General features: G+C 46.0%; 1 protein-coding gene across 2 annotated transcripts in view; it reads right to left on the bottom strand.

Moving 5' to 3' along the window:
• Nucleotides 1-15102, bottom strand: part of LOC137570963 (phospholipase B1, membrane-associated-like) — a 183190-nt gene that overhangs the window by 8843 nt on the left and 159245 nt on the right. For both annotated transcript variants that reach the window (XM_068279650.1, XM_068279651.1), the window contains 4 exons: nucleotides 10958-11052; nucleotides 10204-10285; nucleotides 6716-6814; nucleotides 3552-3647 (listed from right to left, as the gene is read on the bottom strand). In XM_068279650.1, the coding sequence (XP_068135751.1) occupies nucleotides 3552-3647; nucleotides 6716-6814; nucleotides 10204-10285; nucleotides 10958-11052 (372 nt within the window). The remainder of the gene's footprint in view (nucleotides 1-3551; nucleotides 3648-6715; nucleotides 6815-10203; nucleotides 10286-10957; nucleotides 11053-15102) is intronic.

Here is a 15102-nt window from a genome sequence, read left to right as displayed (position 1 = left end):
AGAAATGTATTCAAACATACCCTGATGGAGTCCTGGCTGTGGGGCAATGTGGGGCGGCAGCGGCCTGCCTGACGACCGTTTCGCTCAACGAGCTTCCTCTGAGGCGCACGGAGCCTCAGAGGAAGCTCGTTGAGCGAAACGGTCGTCAGGCAGGCCGCTGCCGCAGTGCCGCCCCACATTGCCCCACAGCCAGGACTCCATCAGGGTATGTTTGAATACATTTCTATATTTACAAGATGGACATGAATGTATATATATGAAGATTGAACTGATAGAATAAAGGACCTTGGAGCGGTGCAAGATTTTGTTCTTCTTTTTACATGTTTTTTATTTACTCTGACAGACCAGGAAAAAGTTCGAACCTCTACAAAATTTTATTGCAATCTGGGGTCAAATTAGCAAGATTTCCCTTTAGTTTTCGGTGGCGCCTCTGGGACAGTAACTTACTAGAGGAGAAACTCCTAACAGGAAGAGGAAACACTAACTCTTACCACTGTTACTGATATAGAAGCCCTACTGGGAGATTTATTTCTGACTCATGCCTCACAGCTGTACATTTTTAAGACAACTCTCACCTAAACAGGAAGTGAGCAGGAGACACGACTGAGAGGAAAAACCTGACCAACGTTCTAATCTTCCTGCGTCTATCCACAACTAAAAATACCCCTTTGCCTTTATTTTCATATTAGCTTACCCATAGCTCCCAAACTGTCCTCTTTTGGAGGGACACTGCTTCCTTGAGAGCCAAATCCTTCTGTCCCTCTTCCTTCCTCATGTGTCCCTCTTTCAGGACTGATGTACAGATTTATGTGAATATTTGTATTTTTCTACATAAAAATGTGTTTCAATGACTTTACTCCCATACTTTAAATGTATGTATTTCTTATTTCCATAAGTAAATGTTAGGAAACCTAGTCATAATAGAAAGGACCAGTGTGTTATGATTATAAAACTACATCTTCTGTTTATGGATTCTTTATGGTATGCATGACTAGGGGTGTGGCAGGGGTGTGTCTGGAGGTGTGGGTTGGGAGGTGCGACTCACCAGTGTATGTGTCTGAATTCAGTGCTACTGTCTTTGCCATAGTCATAGTCTAATGTCTTTAATAATATTATGTATTTATATAGCACTGACATCTTCTGCAGCACTTTACAGAGTACATAGTCATGTCACTGACTGTCTTCAGAGGAACATATAATCTAATCTCTACTATAGTCTAAAGGTGGACATACACTTATAGATTTGCAGCAGATTCGACCATCAGATAGATTTCTGTCAGATGCCTGTCAAGTCGGAATCTGACAGGAATCTATCTGATGTGTGCCACACACTAGGAACAGATTTCTATTAGATTTCAGAATGAAATCTATTGGAAATCAATCTAAATGCATTATTGGACCATTAGATCCAATGCAACTCTATGGGCCATCGATCTGCTGGCAGCTGGCGACCTAGATTTTTCATCCTAACAGATCGACCAAATCGATCAAAATTGATCGAAATCGGCTGCAAATCGATCGATCAACAATTGATTTCCACTCAATCGATCGATTTAATCGAATTGATTGGCCGATCGACGGCTGAAATCGACCAGTGTATGGGCCCCTTAAGACAAATTTGGGGAAGGGACTAATTAACCAATCAGTATGTTTTTTTTTTTAAATGTGGGAGGAAAAGGGAGTAGGCAACCTACACAAAAACACACAGATAACATACAAACTCCATGCAGATAACGTCCTGGCAGGTACCCCTAGTCTAACTGCCTCTGAGGCAGCCCCCTCTGCCAATTTCTCCACTGGTTACCAATTACACAAAGGACCAAGTTTAAACTCCTCACACTATAATACAAAGCATAAGTTGTCACCTCCATACATTTCCTCATTAATCTCCAGATACCATCCCTCCCAAAACCTTCGCTCCTCCCAGGAGACCCTCTTGTCTTCTAGCTCCTCTCACTCTCATATCCAGGGCTTCTCACAAGCGTCCTCTCTCCTTCAGAATTCTTTGGTATGTTTGAAGGTTTCTGTTTGAAGGTTTCTGTCATACTCTGATTCCGAAACCCTTCAAACGTACTCTCAAAACACATCTTTTCAGACAAGGATAGAACTTGCTGTAGGTCACAGTGGAGGCTCAATCTCACCCGTTAATTACTGTGCCTCCTACCTTAGTGTTAACTCACAAGGGCAAGGAAGAACCTCCTCCTGTATCTTATTTTTCTGTAATTTATTATATGAACGTGTAGACAGGTAGTCCTCAGTTAACTAACGAGATAGGGACTGTCCGCTCGTTTTTAACCTGAAAAACCTTTTTAACCTTAAGTCGGGACAGCCACCTTTGCCCCTGTTTTAAATGCAGAGTAAGCGCAGTGGAAGGTAAATAGAGGACATCTCACCTGATCCTCGGCGGTAGAAGGTCCCATCGTGGTGCCCGGAAGCTGCGCGGCCCGTCCTCTCGCTCCGTCCACTGTTCCCCTTCGGCTTCACATGCGTTGCATAATGACGCAGTAGCAGGCGCCACCACTAGGGGGCTTCTCCTGATTGTGTCATTATGCGATCCACCGGGGAACAGTGGATAGAGCGAGAGGACGGGCTGCGCAGCTTCCGGGCACCACGATGGGACCTTCTACCGCCGAGGATTAGGTGAGATGTCCTCTATTTACCTTCCGCTGTGCTTACTCTGCATTTAAAACGGCGCAGAAGAGGTAGTCCCCGCCGGCATGACATCATTGCGACGGGGCGGAGCTATGGTCGCGGTGTTAGTATCGGCGGGTCGTTCGTAAGTCAGGCGTTCGTAAACCGGGGACTACCTGTATCTCTCAAACAACTTTTTGTATCTGTGTTCCCAAATATTTGTTTTGTACTATGTACAGCCATAAGGAAGATGTTGGTGTTATCCAGTATAAATAAAATAATAGTAATAATAATTATTTCCACCTTCAGTTTTATTATACCATTCACTGACCCACTTGTGACAGTTACAGAATTCTGTTCATGATACATTTGACAGCTAGACGGGTCCTCATCTCTCTCTGCTGGTTGAGGACTCGTAGTGATGGTCATATCTAGGAGACCTCATGGAGAAGCATGTGCTTTGTTTGATCAGCTGCTTTGCTGTGATCGCATCCAGTGGCGTAGCTAAGGAGCTGTGGGCCCTGATGCAAGTTTTACAATGGGGCCCCCCAAGCACTCTATACATAACAATTGATACGGCGCACCAAAACCTGCCAATGGCAACTACAGTTTCAGAGGTGCAAGAAGGGGATGGGGAACAGTTTGTTAATGATTACCAATATTCAAAGTATCTATAGAAGTGATTATTATGAGCATAGAACCAATAAAGAGCTAATACTGTAGTTGAGGGAGGGCCCTTCGGGGCCCCTCTGGCTTAAGGGCCCCGATGCGGTCGCTACCTCTGCACCCCCTATTGCTACGCCCCTGATCGCATCTTGCTTTAGCACATGATGATCATGACCAGCATATAAGAGACTTTCATATCTATCACCTGACCAATCTGATCATGACCATCACTGTTGAGGAGGAGTCCAACCTACCATGTTATTCCACAGTGCAATGGCCATCTCCGCTTGTCCTCGTTCATCAAAGTGGAAGCAGTCCTGGGAGAAGAAGCCCATGTCCGGTTCTCCTTTCTGTGGACGAGATGGGTTAAGCCATGAAATATTCTAAAGGTGCTTATTAACAGTATGCTTTTAATGAAGGTTGCAGTTTATACAGTACTGGGGCTATAAATGTTTTTGGAATGGAAAAGATGAATGCAGATTGGGCGGGGTAATATCATCAAAACATTGTCACGGTGTGAAACCAGGTGGATCCACCGTGCATTACAACCTGTGGGCCTTAACATTTATATAGATTTAAACTGCTTTTTAACAGATGAGTAGGGCAGATGTGCATTTTTTTTATCTTTTTATTTTTAATTCTGATAAGTAATATCTTTTATACTGTGATGGGTAGTCTTTTAGTATTATAGCATTAATATGTAAGAGTGAACAGAGGCGGCAGCAGGATAAAAGGTCCTAAAAGGCTTAAAATCTCTCAGGAGGTGGTGGTGGACTCGTCTCCCCGAAGCAGACAAGATACCGTCAGTTTTATGACAACAGGTTTATTAATATACAGGTTTATTAATATACTCCAAAACAAACAGTGCAACGCGTTTCACGGGTATGTTCCCGCTTCCTCAGGCAATAAACAGATAGGAGTACACAGTATAGTCTCAAGGTCACGAATAGCGCCTCTGCACAGAGACGCTATTCGTGACCTTGAGACTATACTGTGTACTCCTATCTGTTTATTGCCTGAGGAAGCGGGAACATACCCATGAAACGCATTGCACTGTTTGTTTTGGAGTATATTAATAAACCTGTTGTCATAAAACTGACAGTATCTTGTCTGCTTCGGGGAGGCGAGCCCACCACCACCACCTCCTGAGAGAGTTTAAGCCTTTTAGAACCTTTTATCCTGCTGGCGCCTCTGTTCACTCTTACATTATCAATATCCACCCCTGGTGGAGGGGTTGATCCCCATTTTTCCTTATCTACAGACAACGACTTTTAATTCTGAGTGAGGACAGGTCTAATCTCCTCACCTGCCTATACAGTGGTTACCTAGGCGGTAACCCACGTTTGTGAGATTATATACTTTTCATTTACAACCCCTTGTTTTGCATACTACACTATATTGGGCTCTCGGTATTTCTTTTGTCTTTAGCATTAATATGTGTTATTTTGTATTTTTATATGTTTATTATTGGTTATAATAAACATATAAAAGTTCTTTTTAACTTATGAAAAATGTGGGACGGAAGTTCGTTGAGGTGCTAAAGCAGGGGTCCCCAAACTTTTTTGGTCAAGGGCCAAATAAACAAGAAGTGTTGGTGTAAGTACAATCTGTGTGCACGCGTCTTTAACTGTGTGTGCAGTCTGCACTACTCTTTTCCTTATTCCACAGGCATATAGGTTCTGGCCGGCACGCCCCCTTGGTGACGTTTGTGGAAGGACCAGGAAGCTCAGCTGCTGAGACGCACACTGCAGACTAGGAGATTATTGCATTGATATGTGATATTTTGTATTTTTATATGTTTATCATTGGTTATAATAGAGAGGTGGGCCAACCTCTTTAATTTATGCAAAATGGTGGACGGAAGTTCATTGATGTGCTAAAGTATAAAAGGAAATGTTAGGTGTAGTGGATTAAAGTTAGGCATGAGTGGTTAAGGTTAGGCATCAGGTAGGGTATTTGTGCAGAGAGGGTGTTGGGTTAGGGTAAGGCATCAAGTAGGAGGAGGGTATTGTGCCGTGTTATCCATCAGCAAAAGCAAGACGTTTTGAATCAGGATGATACCATCTGATGAAGGCACAATAGCCAAAGGCTTACTCTTATACTTTAAGTTAGCCAATAAATGGTATCATCATGATTCAAAACTTCTTGCATCTGGTAGGGTGTTTGGGAGGGCTTGGCAATTAGGCTTAGGAGTCAGGTAGGGTGTCTGTGTGTGGGGGGAGAAGGGGCAGTTAGGGATAGATGTCGGGGGGAGGGTTCTGTGTGAGAGTAGGGTTAGGCTTAGGAGTCAGGTAGGGTGTCTGTGTGTGGGGGGAGAAGGGGCAGTTAGGGATAGATGTCGGGGAGAGGGTTCTGTGTGAGAGTAGGGTTAGGCTTAGGAGTCAGGTAGGGTGTCTGTGTGTACGGGGAGAAGGGGCAGTTAGGGATAGATGTCGGGGGGAGGGTTCTGTGTGAGAGTAGGGTTAGGCTTAGGAGTCAGGTAGGGTGTCTGTGTGTGGGGGGAGAAGGGGCAGTTAGGGATAGATGTCGGGGGGAGGGTTCTGTGTGAGAGTAGGGTTAGGCTTAGGAGTCAGGTAGGGTGTCTGTGTGTGGGGGGAGAAGGGGCAGTTAGGGATAGATGTCGGGGGGAGGGTTCTGTGTGAGAGTAGGGTTAGGCTTAGGAGTCAGGTAGGGTGTCTGTGTGTGGGGGGAGAAGGGGCAGTTAGGGATAGATGTCGGGGGGAGAGTTCTGTATGAGAGTAGGGTTAGGCTTAGGAGTCAGGTAGGGTGTCTGTGTGTGGGGGGAGAAGGGGCAGTTAGGGATAGATGTCGGGGGGAGGGTTCTGTATGAGAGTAGGGTTAGGCTTAGGAGTCAGGTAGGGTGTCTGTGTGGGGGGGGAGAAGGGGCAGTTAGGGATAGATGTCGGGGGGAGGGTTCTGTATGAGAGTAGGGTTAGGCTTAGGAGTCAGGTAGGGTGTCTGTGTGTGGGGGGGAGAAGGGGCAGTTAGGGATAGATGTCGGGGGGAGGGTTCTGTGTGAGAGTAGGGTTAGGCTTAGGAGTCAGGTAGGGTGTCTGTGTGTGGGGGGAGAAGGGGCAGTTAGGGATAGATGTCGGGGGAGGGTTCTGTGTGAGAGTAGGGTTAGGCTTAGCTATAGTAAAATATCTGTATTTAATACCGATATTTTATGATCCTTCATGGCACTTTAATAGTAGAGTATCTGTATATTTACCGATATTCTACTATCGGCTTTCCTGGGTGCAGGAATGGGATCCAGAGGCCTCCCTCCCTATGACTTTTGACCTGAGGATCACCTGGGGTATACTTTAAACCCAACAAATAATTGCAACATGAAGACAAAAATTACTGTGCGTTCCAGTTAAGATCACAGCAGGTTATGTTGCTGTTTGTGTAATCTAATCATATATGTGTCACTTACATAATTTACAGGCACAATCGTGTTCCTAAAGAAAGGTTGTGGCACTGCTGCAAAATCTTCCCGGCCCTGGTATTTCTCTGCCAAGGCAGCCAAGCGAACCTGAAAGGAAGAAAAAACAGGAATTCAACAAAATTCTAAATTACCATATTTTTTGGACTATAAGATGCTCCTGACCATAAGACACACCTAAGTTTAGAGGACAAAAACCAGAGGAAAAAAATATATATATACTAAACCTGGTGCATCCATTTTGAAGGGGCATCTTGTGGATTATGCCAACTTTGTACCTCATGCCCCCTTGTACCTCTTGTGTCTCCCTGGCTGTGACCTCCTCTGTCCCCCTTGTGTCCGCCATGTGTCCTCCATGTGTCCGCCTCTGTCCTCCTTGTGTCCTTCTCTATGCCCCTTTTCGTCCCCTTGCGCACTCCTTTATGCCCCGTTGGGTCCCCCTTGCGTCCTCTATGCCCCTTTGTATTCCGGTGTCCTCCGTTTGTCCCTCTGAGGCCCCGTTTACACTTAATCAGTTGCTCTCAGTTATAACTGAAAGGACAACTGATTTTCAAAGTAATGCCCATGTTTTCATATGGCACCTTTCACACTTAACACGTTTTAACTGAAATCTTTTTCACAATGCACTGCTATGGAGAGAAAAAAAAACGCATACCAGCTGATTAAGTGTAAACGGGGCCTAAGTCCTCCTCTGCATGGGCACAGTACAGTGAGCCCCTGACATTGCAGCAGGTTGATGGTTTGTATTGGCAGGCGTTCACAAATCAGGAACTCCCTGCATTTGGACTATAAGACGCAGTGACTTTTTTCCCCCACTTTTTATAGTCCAAAAAGTACTGTAATCACCCTGCCATATCTGTGTACCTCTCTAGCCGTGTTGCCTAATCACGTGTTGGAAGAGAGACAGAGAGTGATGGCAGCCAACAGGAGATAAAGATGATCCTATCGCTTAAAGGGGCCACAATGGAAGCCAAGGAGACAGACGAGAGCACCCTTTGCTCTGGGCCCTTCTGGTGTAGGCCTAATCGGCTGTTATGCCTGAAAACAGGCCTGAGTTCACAGCAGGGTTGTTGGAGAGCACCTCTCCTGCAGGGTCTGCACTCATGTATTGTACAGTCTACTACATCCCTCCTGAAATACTCAGTTACTTATTACCCTCTTCACAATAATGTTAATAAGTTAGACCCATGGGCCCATATGCAATTAACTTTTTCTCCCAGGTGATATGTTTAAACTTTGTCAACAAAAGGCCCTTTAAACCACCAGCAAGCAAGGAAATACTCAAAATACTTTTGATAGTACTACCGTATTTCATCTCCAACTAAAAATGTACCAAAACGTAAACTGCTGAAAAGGTACTTTAAAAAAATCAGGAGAAAAAGTTCATTGCATTATAATATTTAGTATTTATATAGCGCTAACACCTCCCGCAGTGCAGTACAGAGCATATTGTCTTGTCACTCAGCTGTCCCTCAGAGGGGCTCTCAATTGATTCCCTACCATATGTCTATGTATCATGTAGTGTATGTATCGTACTCTAGGGACAAGTTATGGGGAAGCTAGTTAAGTTAACTATGTTTTTGAACCGGAAGTCAAGAGCGCTAAACCATGTGGCCTAAGGTGTCTTCTTAAAGAGACACTGAAGCGAAACAAAATTTATGATATAATGGTTTGTATGTGTAGCACAGCTAAGAAATAAAACATTAGGAGCAGAGACATAAGTCTAATATTGTTTCCAGTACAGGAAGAGTTAAGAAACTCCAGTTATCTAGGCAAAAGAGCCATTGAGCTCCATGACTTTCTAAGTCTCTGTCTTTTGAAGCTTATTATCTCAAGTGTCTGGCACTGTATTGTTTTTTTTTCTCCGCAGAGGACAGTTAAAAAAAAAAGTTCAAAAGTGGTCTGCTCTGTAAAATCATTTAGAATGCTGAGCAGTGTGTAAACTGCAAATATTAGAGAATGATGCAATGTTATAAAAAATAAAAAAAAACAACAACTATATAACTGAAAATAAAAATATGAGAATATTTTCTTTGTTACTCATGTTCTAGTAATTATCCGTACTACGCAACCAATTCATTATATCATAATTTTTTTTTCCGCTGTGGCGTCTAAAGTTTTCCAAAGCGAAAAAACAGGAGAGGACATTGGATAACTAAAACAACTAAACTGTCCTCACCGCACACCTCATCTGGGTCATAGGTCAGATACACACCTTCAATTTTGATTGGCCAATGAGTGACCAATTCTACCACTTCCATGTAGTATGAGGGCCAACAGATTTTGAATACTGTGAACAGATCATGCAGATAAACTCATATTCTACATGAAGGTGGTAAAAGTGTTCAGTGATTAGACAATCAAAGTTGAAGGTGTGTACCAGGCCAAGTAATGATAGCTAAACCTTAGGGCCTGAGGCCCACTAGAGCACTTTCAGGAGCGATTTGTGTTTTCTAGAAATCCCCGTCAATTCCAAAAGCATTTCGCTGCTGAAAGTGAATGGCCATGATCCCACTGGAGCGACTGCGATTTGCCGAGAGCGCAATCACTCTCCATGCAACATTTTTTGAGCGATTTCGTAAGGGAAAGTAGGGCCCAAAATCACTTTTCCTGAAATCATTCCAGAAGTAGCAAAAACGCTCTTGAAACCGCTAGAGTTTTCAAGAGCTTTTGCAATCACAAGGGTCCCAGGAATAAGCAATGATGGCTAAACCTTTAGGGTGCGTACACACATCCAATTTTTCCAATGATTGGCCATTTTTTCCTCCTCCATATAGTATGAGCAGCTCTAACAGATTTTGAATACTATGAACAGATTGTGTAGGTAGGCTCTCATACTACATGGGAGTTGGTGATATTGCCCAATCAAAATTGGATGTGTGTACACACCTATAGTGAGTGTCAGTTGTGCCATTTTAGTTACATGCAGTGAGAACAGGGCAGATTTAAGCGGCATAGGGCTTTTGGGGCAAAGGTAATCCTGGGGCCCCACCACCACCAAAGTTAGCCCGCAGGCCCCCTATTTGGCCCCCGCACGTCTACCTTAATCGTGGCAGTTGTAACCCACTTACAGCCCACACTACCGCTTCCACAATTTCTTGCATCACCCACTGTTCATACCAAGTGACAGCTTCTAGCTAATGAGCGCTCACCTGGTACGAGCAGTAGGCGATGAAAGGGATTGTGGGGGCTGTAGTGCAGATGCATGTGGCCTCCGCATCCCTTACGCAGTGCTGTAATGCTGTGCAGCCAGCCTCATATTGCAAGGGCCCAGGACCAGTTCGGGGGGGGGGGGGAGGGGTGGTGACCACCTGGAGTTTTGGCGGCGCAGGAGGGCCCAGCAGCTGTCGGGGGCCCTGGGGCAATTTCCCCTTTTGCCTTAATGGTATCGCTTGCCCAGAGTGAATTCCAGGCTAGTTGGGTCAGTTATGTTCTCCAGCCCTAGAAAAACCTTATAAATCGGGTCCATTGTCACTCACCTGCAAATCTCTGTTGAACTTCTTGATTTCGTGTAGCTCTGGAGATGCATCTCGTGGATTGATCACGCAGGGGCAAAAATTTCTGCAGCACAAAGAATTACGGTTATTGATTTATGTCACACCAAGACTTTCTTTGGTGCTGTGCACATGGAACTAAGTTAGTGATTGGCTGAGGACTGACCAATCAAATGGAGAAAAGACCCACAGCATGAGAATAGAAATCACTGTTTAGGTTGAGAGGTAGGTCCATGCCATAGCAAGGAGGATACCCACGTATGCTGTCTACCATAGGGCAACATCTACTGAGCCTTAATGTACTTTAGATCAGGGGTCTCAAACTCAATTTACCTGGGGGCCGCAGGAAGCAAAGTCAGGATGAGGCTGGGCCGCATAAGGAATTTCACAATCGCGGCGCATCGCCGCCTCTGCCCGCCCCTCTCACTCTTCCTTCACAGAGAGGGGCGGGGAGAGGCGGCGATCTGTGTGGCGATTGACGTCAGGAGGGGCAGAGCTGAAGCTGAAAGCTCTGCCCCTTCCAGGAAATGCCGGCGGATTGCCCCCCGGGCGATTTGGGGGCTTTGCAGCCCTTGTTTAGTGGCGGGGATGCGGCGGATTACTTGGGAGCACTGAAGCGAACTATAAGCAAGCTTTTGCTGGCGAGGGCCACAAAATATTTGTATCGAGGGCCGCAAATGGCCCACGGGCCGCGAGTTTGAGACCCCTGCTTTAGATCTTTTGGATCATCAGCACTTACGGTCTTAGAAGGCTGCAGCCAATGGAGTCTGAGCTCATCCGCCGCAATCCCTCGATTTCCATTATCTCCACCAGGTTCACAAAGGCTCGAGGAATCTGAGGAGAGAGCAAATGAAAAACAACAAGTGAGTCTATTCGCTGAGCTAAGCATCATGGGAGATTTCCTCATGCTCCACTCACCAATATGATAAAAAATTATATTGAATTTAGTTTGCAGAAATACCTTTGGGAAAAGAAAATATGTGTTTTTTTTTTAGAAAAACAAAAAGGGATAGCATTAGTACAGTACTTTGCAGTAAATATTTTCCGTGTGCATGAAATAGAGACACGCAGAAAAAAGGGTGTGGCTGGATAACAAATAGGCATGGCTGGATAACGGAATCTCATTAACGAAAAAGTTTGTTTTCAAGTGGGCGCAAAGTGAAACAAAAGCGTAAATAATAAGTACCGCAACAAATAAGCGGCACTACTAATCGCGTCTAGTTAAAAATGGCGCCGGCCAAAAAATGGCGCCCCCTTCTGCCCGATATATGTTTAAAACGATATTTATCGTTTTAAAGGTTAAAATAGTGCAGACCTTTTGAACGAAATTTATCGTTTTATAACTTTTTTTTTTTTGTCCTGCCTGAACGATATTTATCGTTTTAACCCCTGCTTTGCTGCCGTTTGGAAAATATCTGCCCGCTGGCTTTAATGTTTAATAGCAAAGCCCCCTTAAAAGCTAAAAACACCAAATTTGCAGGGAATGTTAAAAAGAAAATTGTGAACAAGAGGAAAAAAAAATCTTTAAAAAAGACCTTATAGTTTTTGAGAAAATTGATTTTGAATATTCTTCTTCTGACCGTGGGAAAATTAAACGCCCGCCGACTTTAGCGGTTAATAGCAAAGCCCCTTTAAATGCCAGAAACACCAAATGTGTAGGGAATGTTAAGAAAAATAGTGGGAACACGAAGAAAAAAAATTGTTCAAAAAGACCTTATAGTTTTTGAGAAAATCGATTTTAAATCTTCAAAGGAAATGTATCTATTTAAATCGCGTACTGACATTCCCGTGGAAACTTTTTCCGCCGACTTTAGCAGTTAATAGCAAAGTCCCCTTAAATCCTAGCAACACCAAATTTGCAGGATATGTTAAAAAGATACTGGGAAACAATATTTTAAAAAAAAAAATTGAAAAATTGTATTTATTTTTTTTTAAAATTAAATTTTTTGGGTTATGTTCAGAGTGTGGGAAAAGTTTTGAAAAAAATGACGTGGGGTCCCCCCTCCCGAGCCTCTGTAACCCCTTATCTCCCATGCAGGCTGGGATAGCCAGAATGCGGAGCCCCGGCCGACTGGGGCTTCGCACCCTGAGCTATACCAGCCCGCATGGTCCATGGTATGGGAGGGGGGCTTCGGGGGGGAGGGGCGGCCAAGCCTTCCCCTCCCCCCCGGAGCCCTTGTCCAATCCATGGACAAGGGGCTCTTCCCCACCTCCGGTGCCCCAGGAGGAGGTGGGGGCGACGACTCCCTGGGGGGGGTTCATGGTGGCATCTGGGAGTCCCCCTTAAAAAGGGGTCCCCCAGATGCCCACCCCCCCTCCCAGGAGAAATGAGTATAGGGGTACTTGTACCCCTAACCCATTTCCTTTAAGAGTTAAAAGTAAATAAACACACAAACACTTAGAAAAAGTATTTTAATTGAACAAAAAACATAACCACGAAAAAAGTCCTTTAATATTCTTAATTAACCATTAATACTTACCTGTCCCTTAAATGATCCCTCGCAATAGCCTCGGAAATGTTCTATCAGTTACAATGTAACAAAGTTATTACAATGTAACAACTTTGTTACATTGTAACTACGCCGCACCCGACGTCACTCGCCGCCGCCGCATACCCGTCTGCGCTGCACGGACCCGACAGAGCTCTGAGCTATATAGCTCAGAGCTCTCTAAGCATCTTTCAATTTGGGCTCCAAGGAGCCCCATTGGTCCTTAGCAGACTAATGGGGTTCCTTCTGATTTGAAGGAACCCCATTGGTCTGCTAAGGACCAATGGGGCTCCTTGGAGCCCAAATTCAAAGATGCTTAGAGAGCTCTGAGCTATATAGCTCAGAGCTCTGTCGGGTCCGTGCAGCGCAGACGCGTATGCGGCGGCGGCGGCGAGTGACGTCGGGTGCGGCGTAGTTACAATGTAACAAAGTTGTTACATTGTAATAACTTTGTTACATTGTAACTGATAGAACATTTCCGAGGCTATTGCGAGGGATCATTTATTTAAAGGCACAGGTAAGTATTAATGGTTAATTAAGAATATTAAAGGACTTTTTTCGTGGTTATGTTTTTTGTTCAATTAAAATACTTTTTCTAAGTGTTTGTGTGTTTATTTACTTTTAACTCTTAAAGGAAATGGGTAAGGGGTACAAGTACCCCTATACTCATTTCTCCTGGGAGGGGGGGTGGGCATCTGGGGGACCCCTTTTTAAAGGGAACTCCCAGATGCCACCATGAACCCCCCCCCCCCCCAGGAAATCGCGGCCTCCACCTCCACCGCCCATCGGAGGTGGAGAAGAGCCCCTTGTCCATGGATTGGACAAGGGCTCCGGGGGGGAGGGGAAGGCTTGGCCGCCCCTCCCCCCCGAAGCCCCCCCATACCATGGACCATGCGGGTTGGTATAGCTCAGGGTGCGAAGTCCCAGTCAGCCGGGGCTCCGCATTCTGGCTATCCCAGCCTGCATGGGAGACAAGGGGTTACAGAGGCTCGGGAGGGGGGACCCCACGTCGTTTTTTTTTTAAATTTATTTCCCCCACTCTGAACATTAAAAAAAAAAAATTTGATAGCAAATTCAAAAAAAAAATGACGTGGGGTCCCCCCTCCCGAGCCTCTGTAGCCCCTTGTCCCCCATGCAGGCTGGGATAGCCAGAATGCGGAGCCCCGGCGGACTGGGGCTTCGCACCCTGAGCTATACCAGCCCGCATGGTCCATGGTATGGGGGGCTCCGGGGGGGAGGGGCGGCCAAGCCTCCCCCTCCCCCCCGGAGCCCCTTGTCCAATCCATGGACAAGGGGCTCTTCCCCGCCTCCCTTGCCCCAGGTGGAGGCGGGGGCGACAACTCCCTGGGGGGGTTCATGGTGGCATCTGGGAGTCCCCTTTAAGAAGGGGACCCCCAGATGCCCACCCCCCTCCCAGGAGAAATGAGTATAGGGGTGCAGGAGTACCCCTTACCCATTTCCATAAAGGGTTAAATGAAATAAAAACACAACCACGAGAAAAGTCCTTTAATGTTCTAAATTAACCAGAAATACTTACCTGTACCTTTAAGAAAAAAATCCCACGCCAATCAGGTCCCACGACAGTATCCTCTATCTTGCGATCTTCTGATACATGTTGATTGAAGATCTCCGCCGCCTCGACGCCACACACGCCGCCTCCGCCACACTGCTCTCAGCTATACTAAGTATAGCTGAGAGTTGCGTCTATGCGTCTATATAGACGCATTAGCGCTAGCTGCCGCTGCCCTCCCTGCCTCCCCCCACCTGTCACCCTCACCCATGCTGGCACCCAATGCACCCATGGGTGCCAGCATGGGTGAGGGTGACAGGTGGGGGGAGGCAGGGAGGGCAGCGGCAGCTAGCGCTAATGCGTCTATATAGATGCATAGACGCAACTCTCAGCTATACTAAGTATAGCTGAGAACAAAAAGCATCTTTAAATTTTGGCTCCAAGGCTCCCCCATTGGTTCCTTATCGACCAATGGGGATCCTCCTGATCCCCATTGGTCTGTTAAAGTGAACCTTAAGTGAGGAAAAAAAATTGAGTTTTACTCACCTGGGGCTTACCTCAGCCCCCTGCAGCTGATCGGTGCCCACGACGAGTCGCTCTGATGCTCCGGGTCCCGCCGGCGGCCACTTCCGGTTTCGCCGTCAGGACCCGTCAGGCTGGGGAACGCGGCTCATGCTACGCGTTCCCAGCCAAAATAGCACCCCCTATGCGGCCATATGTCCGCATAGGCACCCGTATGCGGACATATGGCCGCATAGGGGTGCTATTTTGGCTGGGAACGCGTAGCATGAGCCGCGTTCCCCAGCCTGACGGGTCCTGACGGCGAAACCGGAAGTGGCCGCCGGCGGGACCCGGAGCATCAGAGCGACTCGTCGTGGGCACCGA

The sequence above is a fragment of the Hyperolius riggenbachi genome, chromosome 4 (assembly GCF_040937935.1).
Source record: "Hyperolius riggenbachi isolate aHypRig1 chromosome 4, aHypRig1.pri, whole genome shotgun sequence".
In the NCBI taxonomy this organism is placed as follows: domain Eukaryota; kingdom Metazoa; phylum Chordata; class Amphibia; order Anura; family Hyperoliidae; genus Hyperolius; species Hyperolius riggenbachi.
This window is presented reverse-complemented; position numbering and strand designations above follow the sequence as displayed.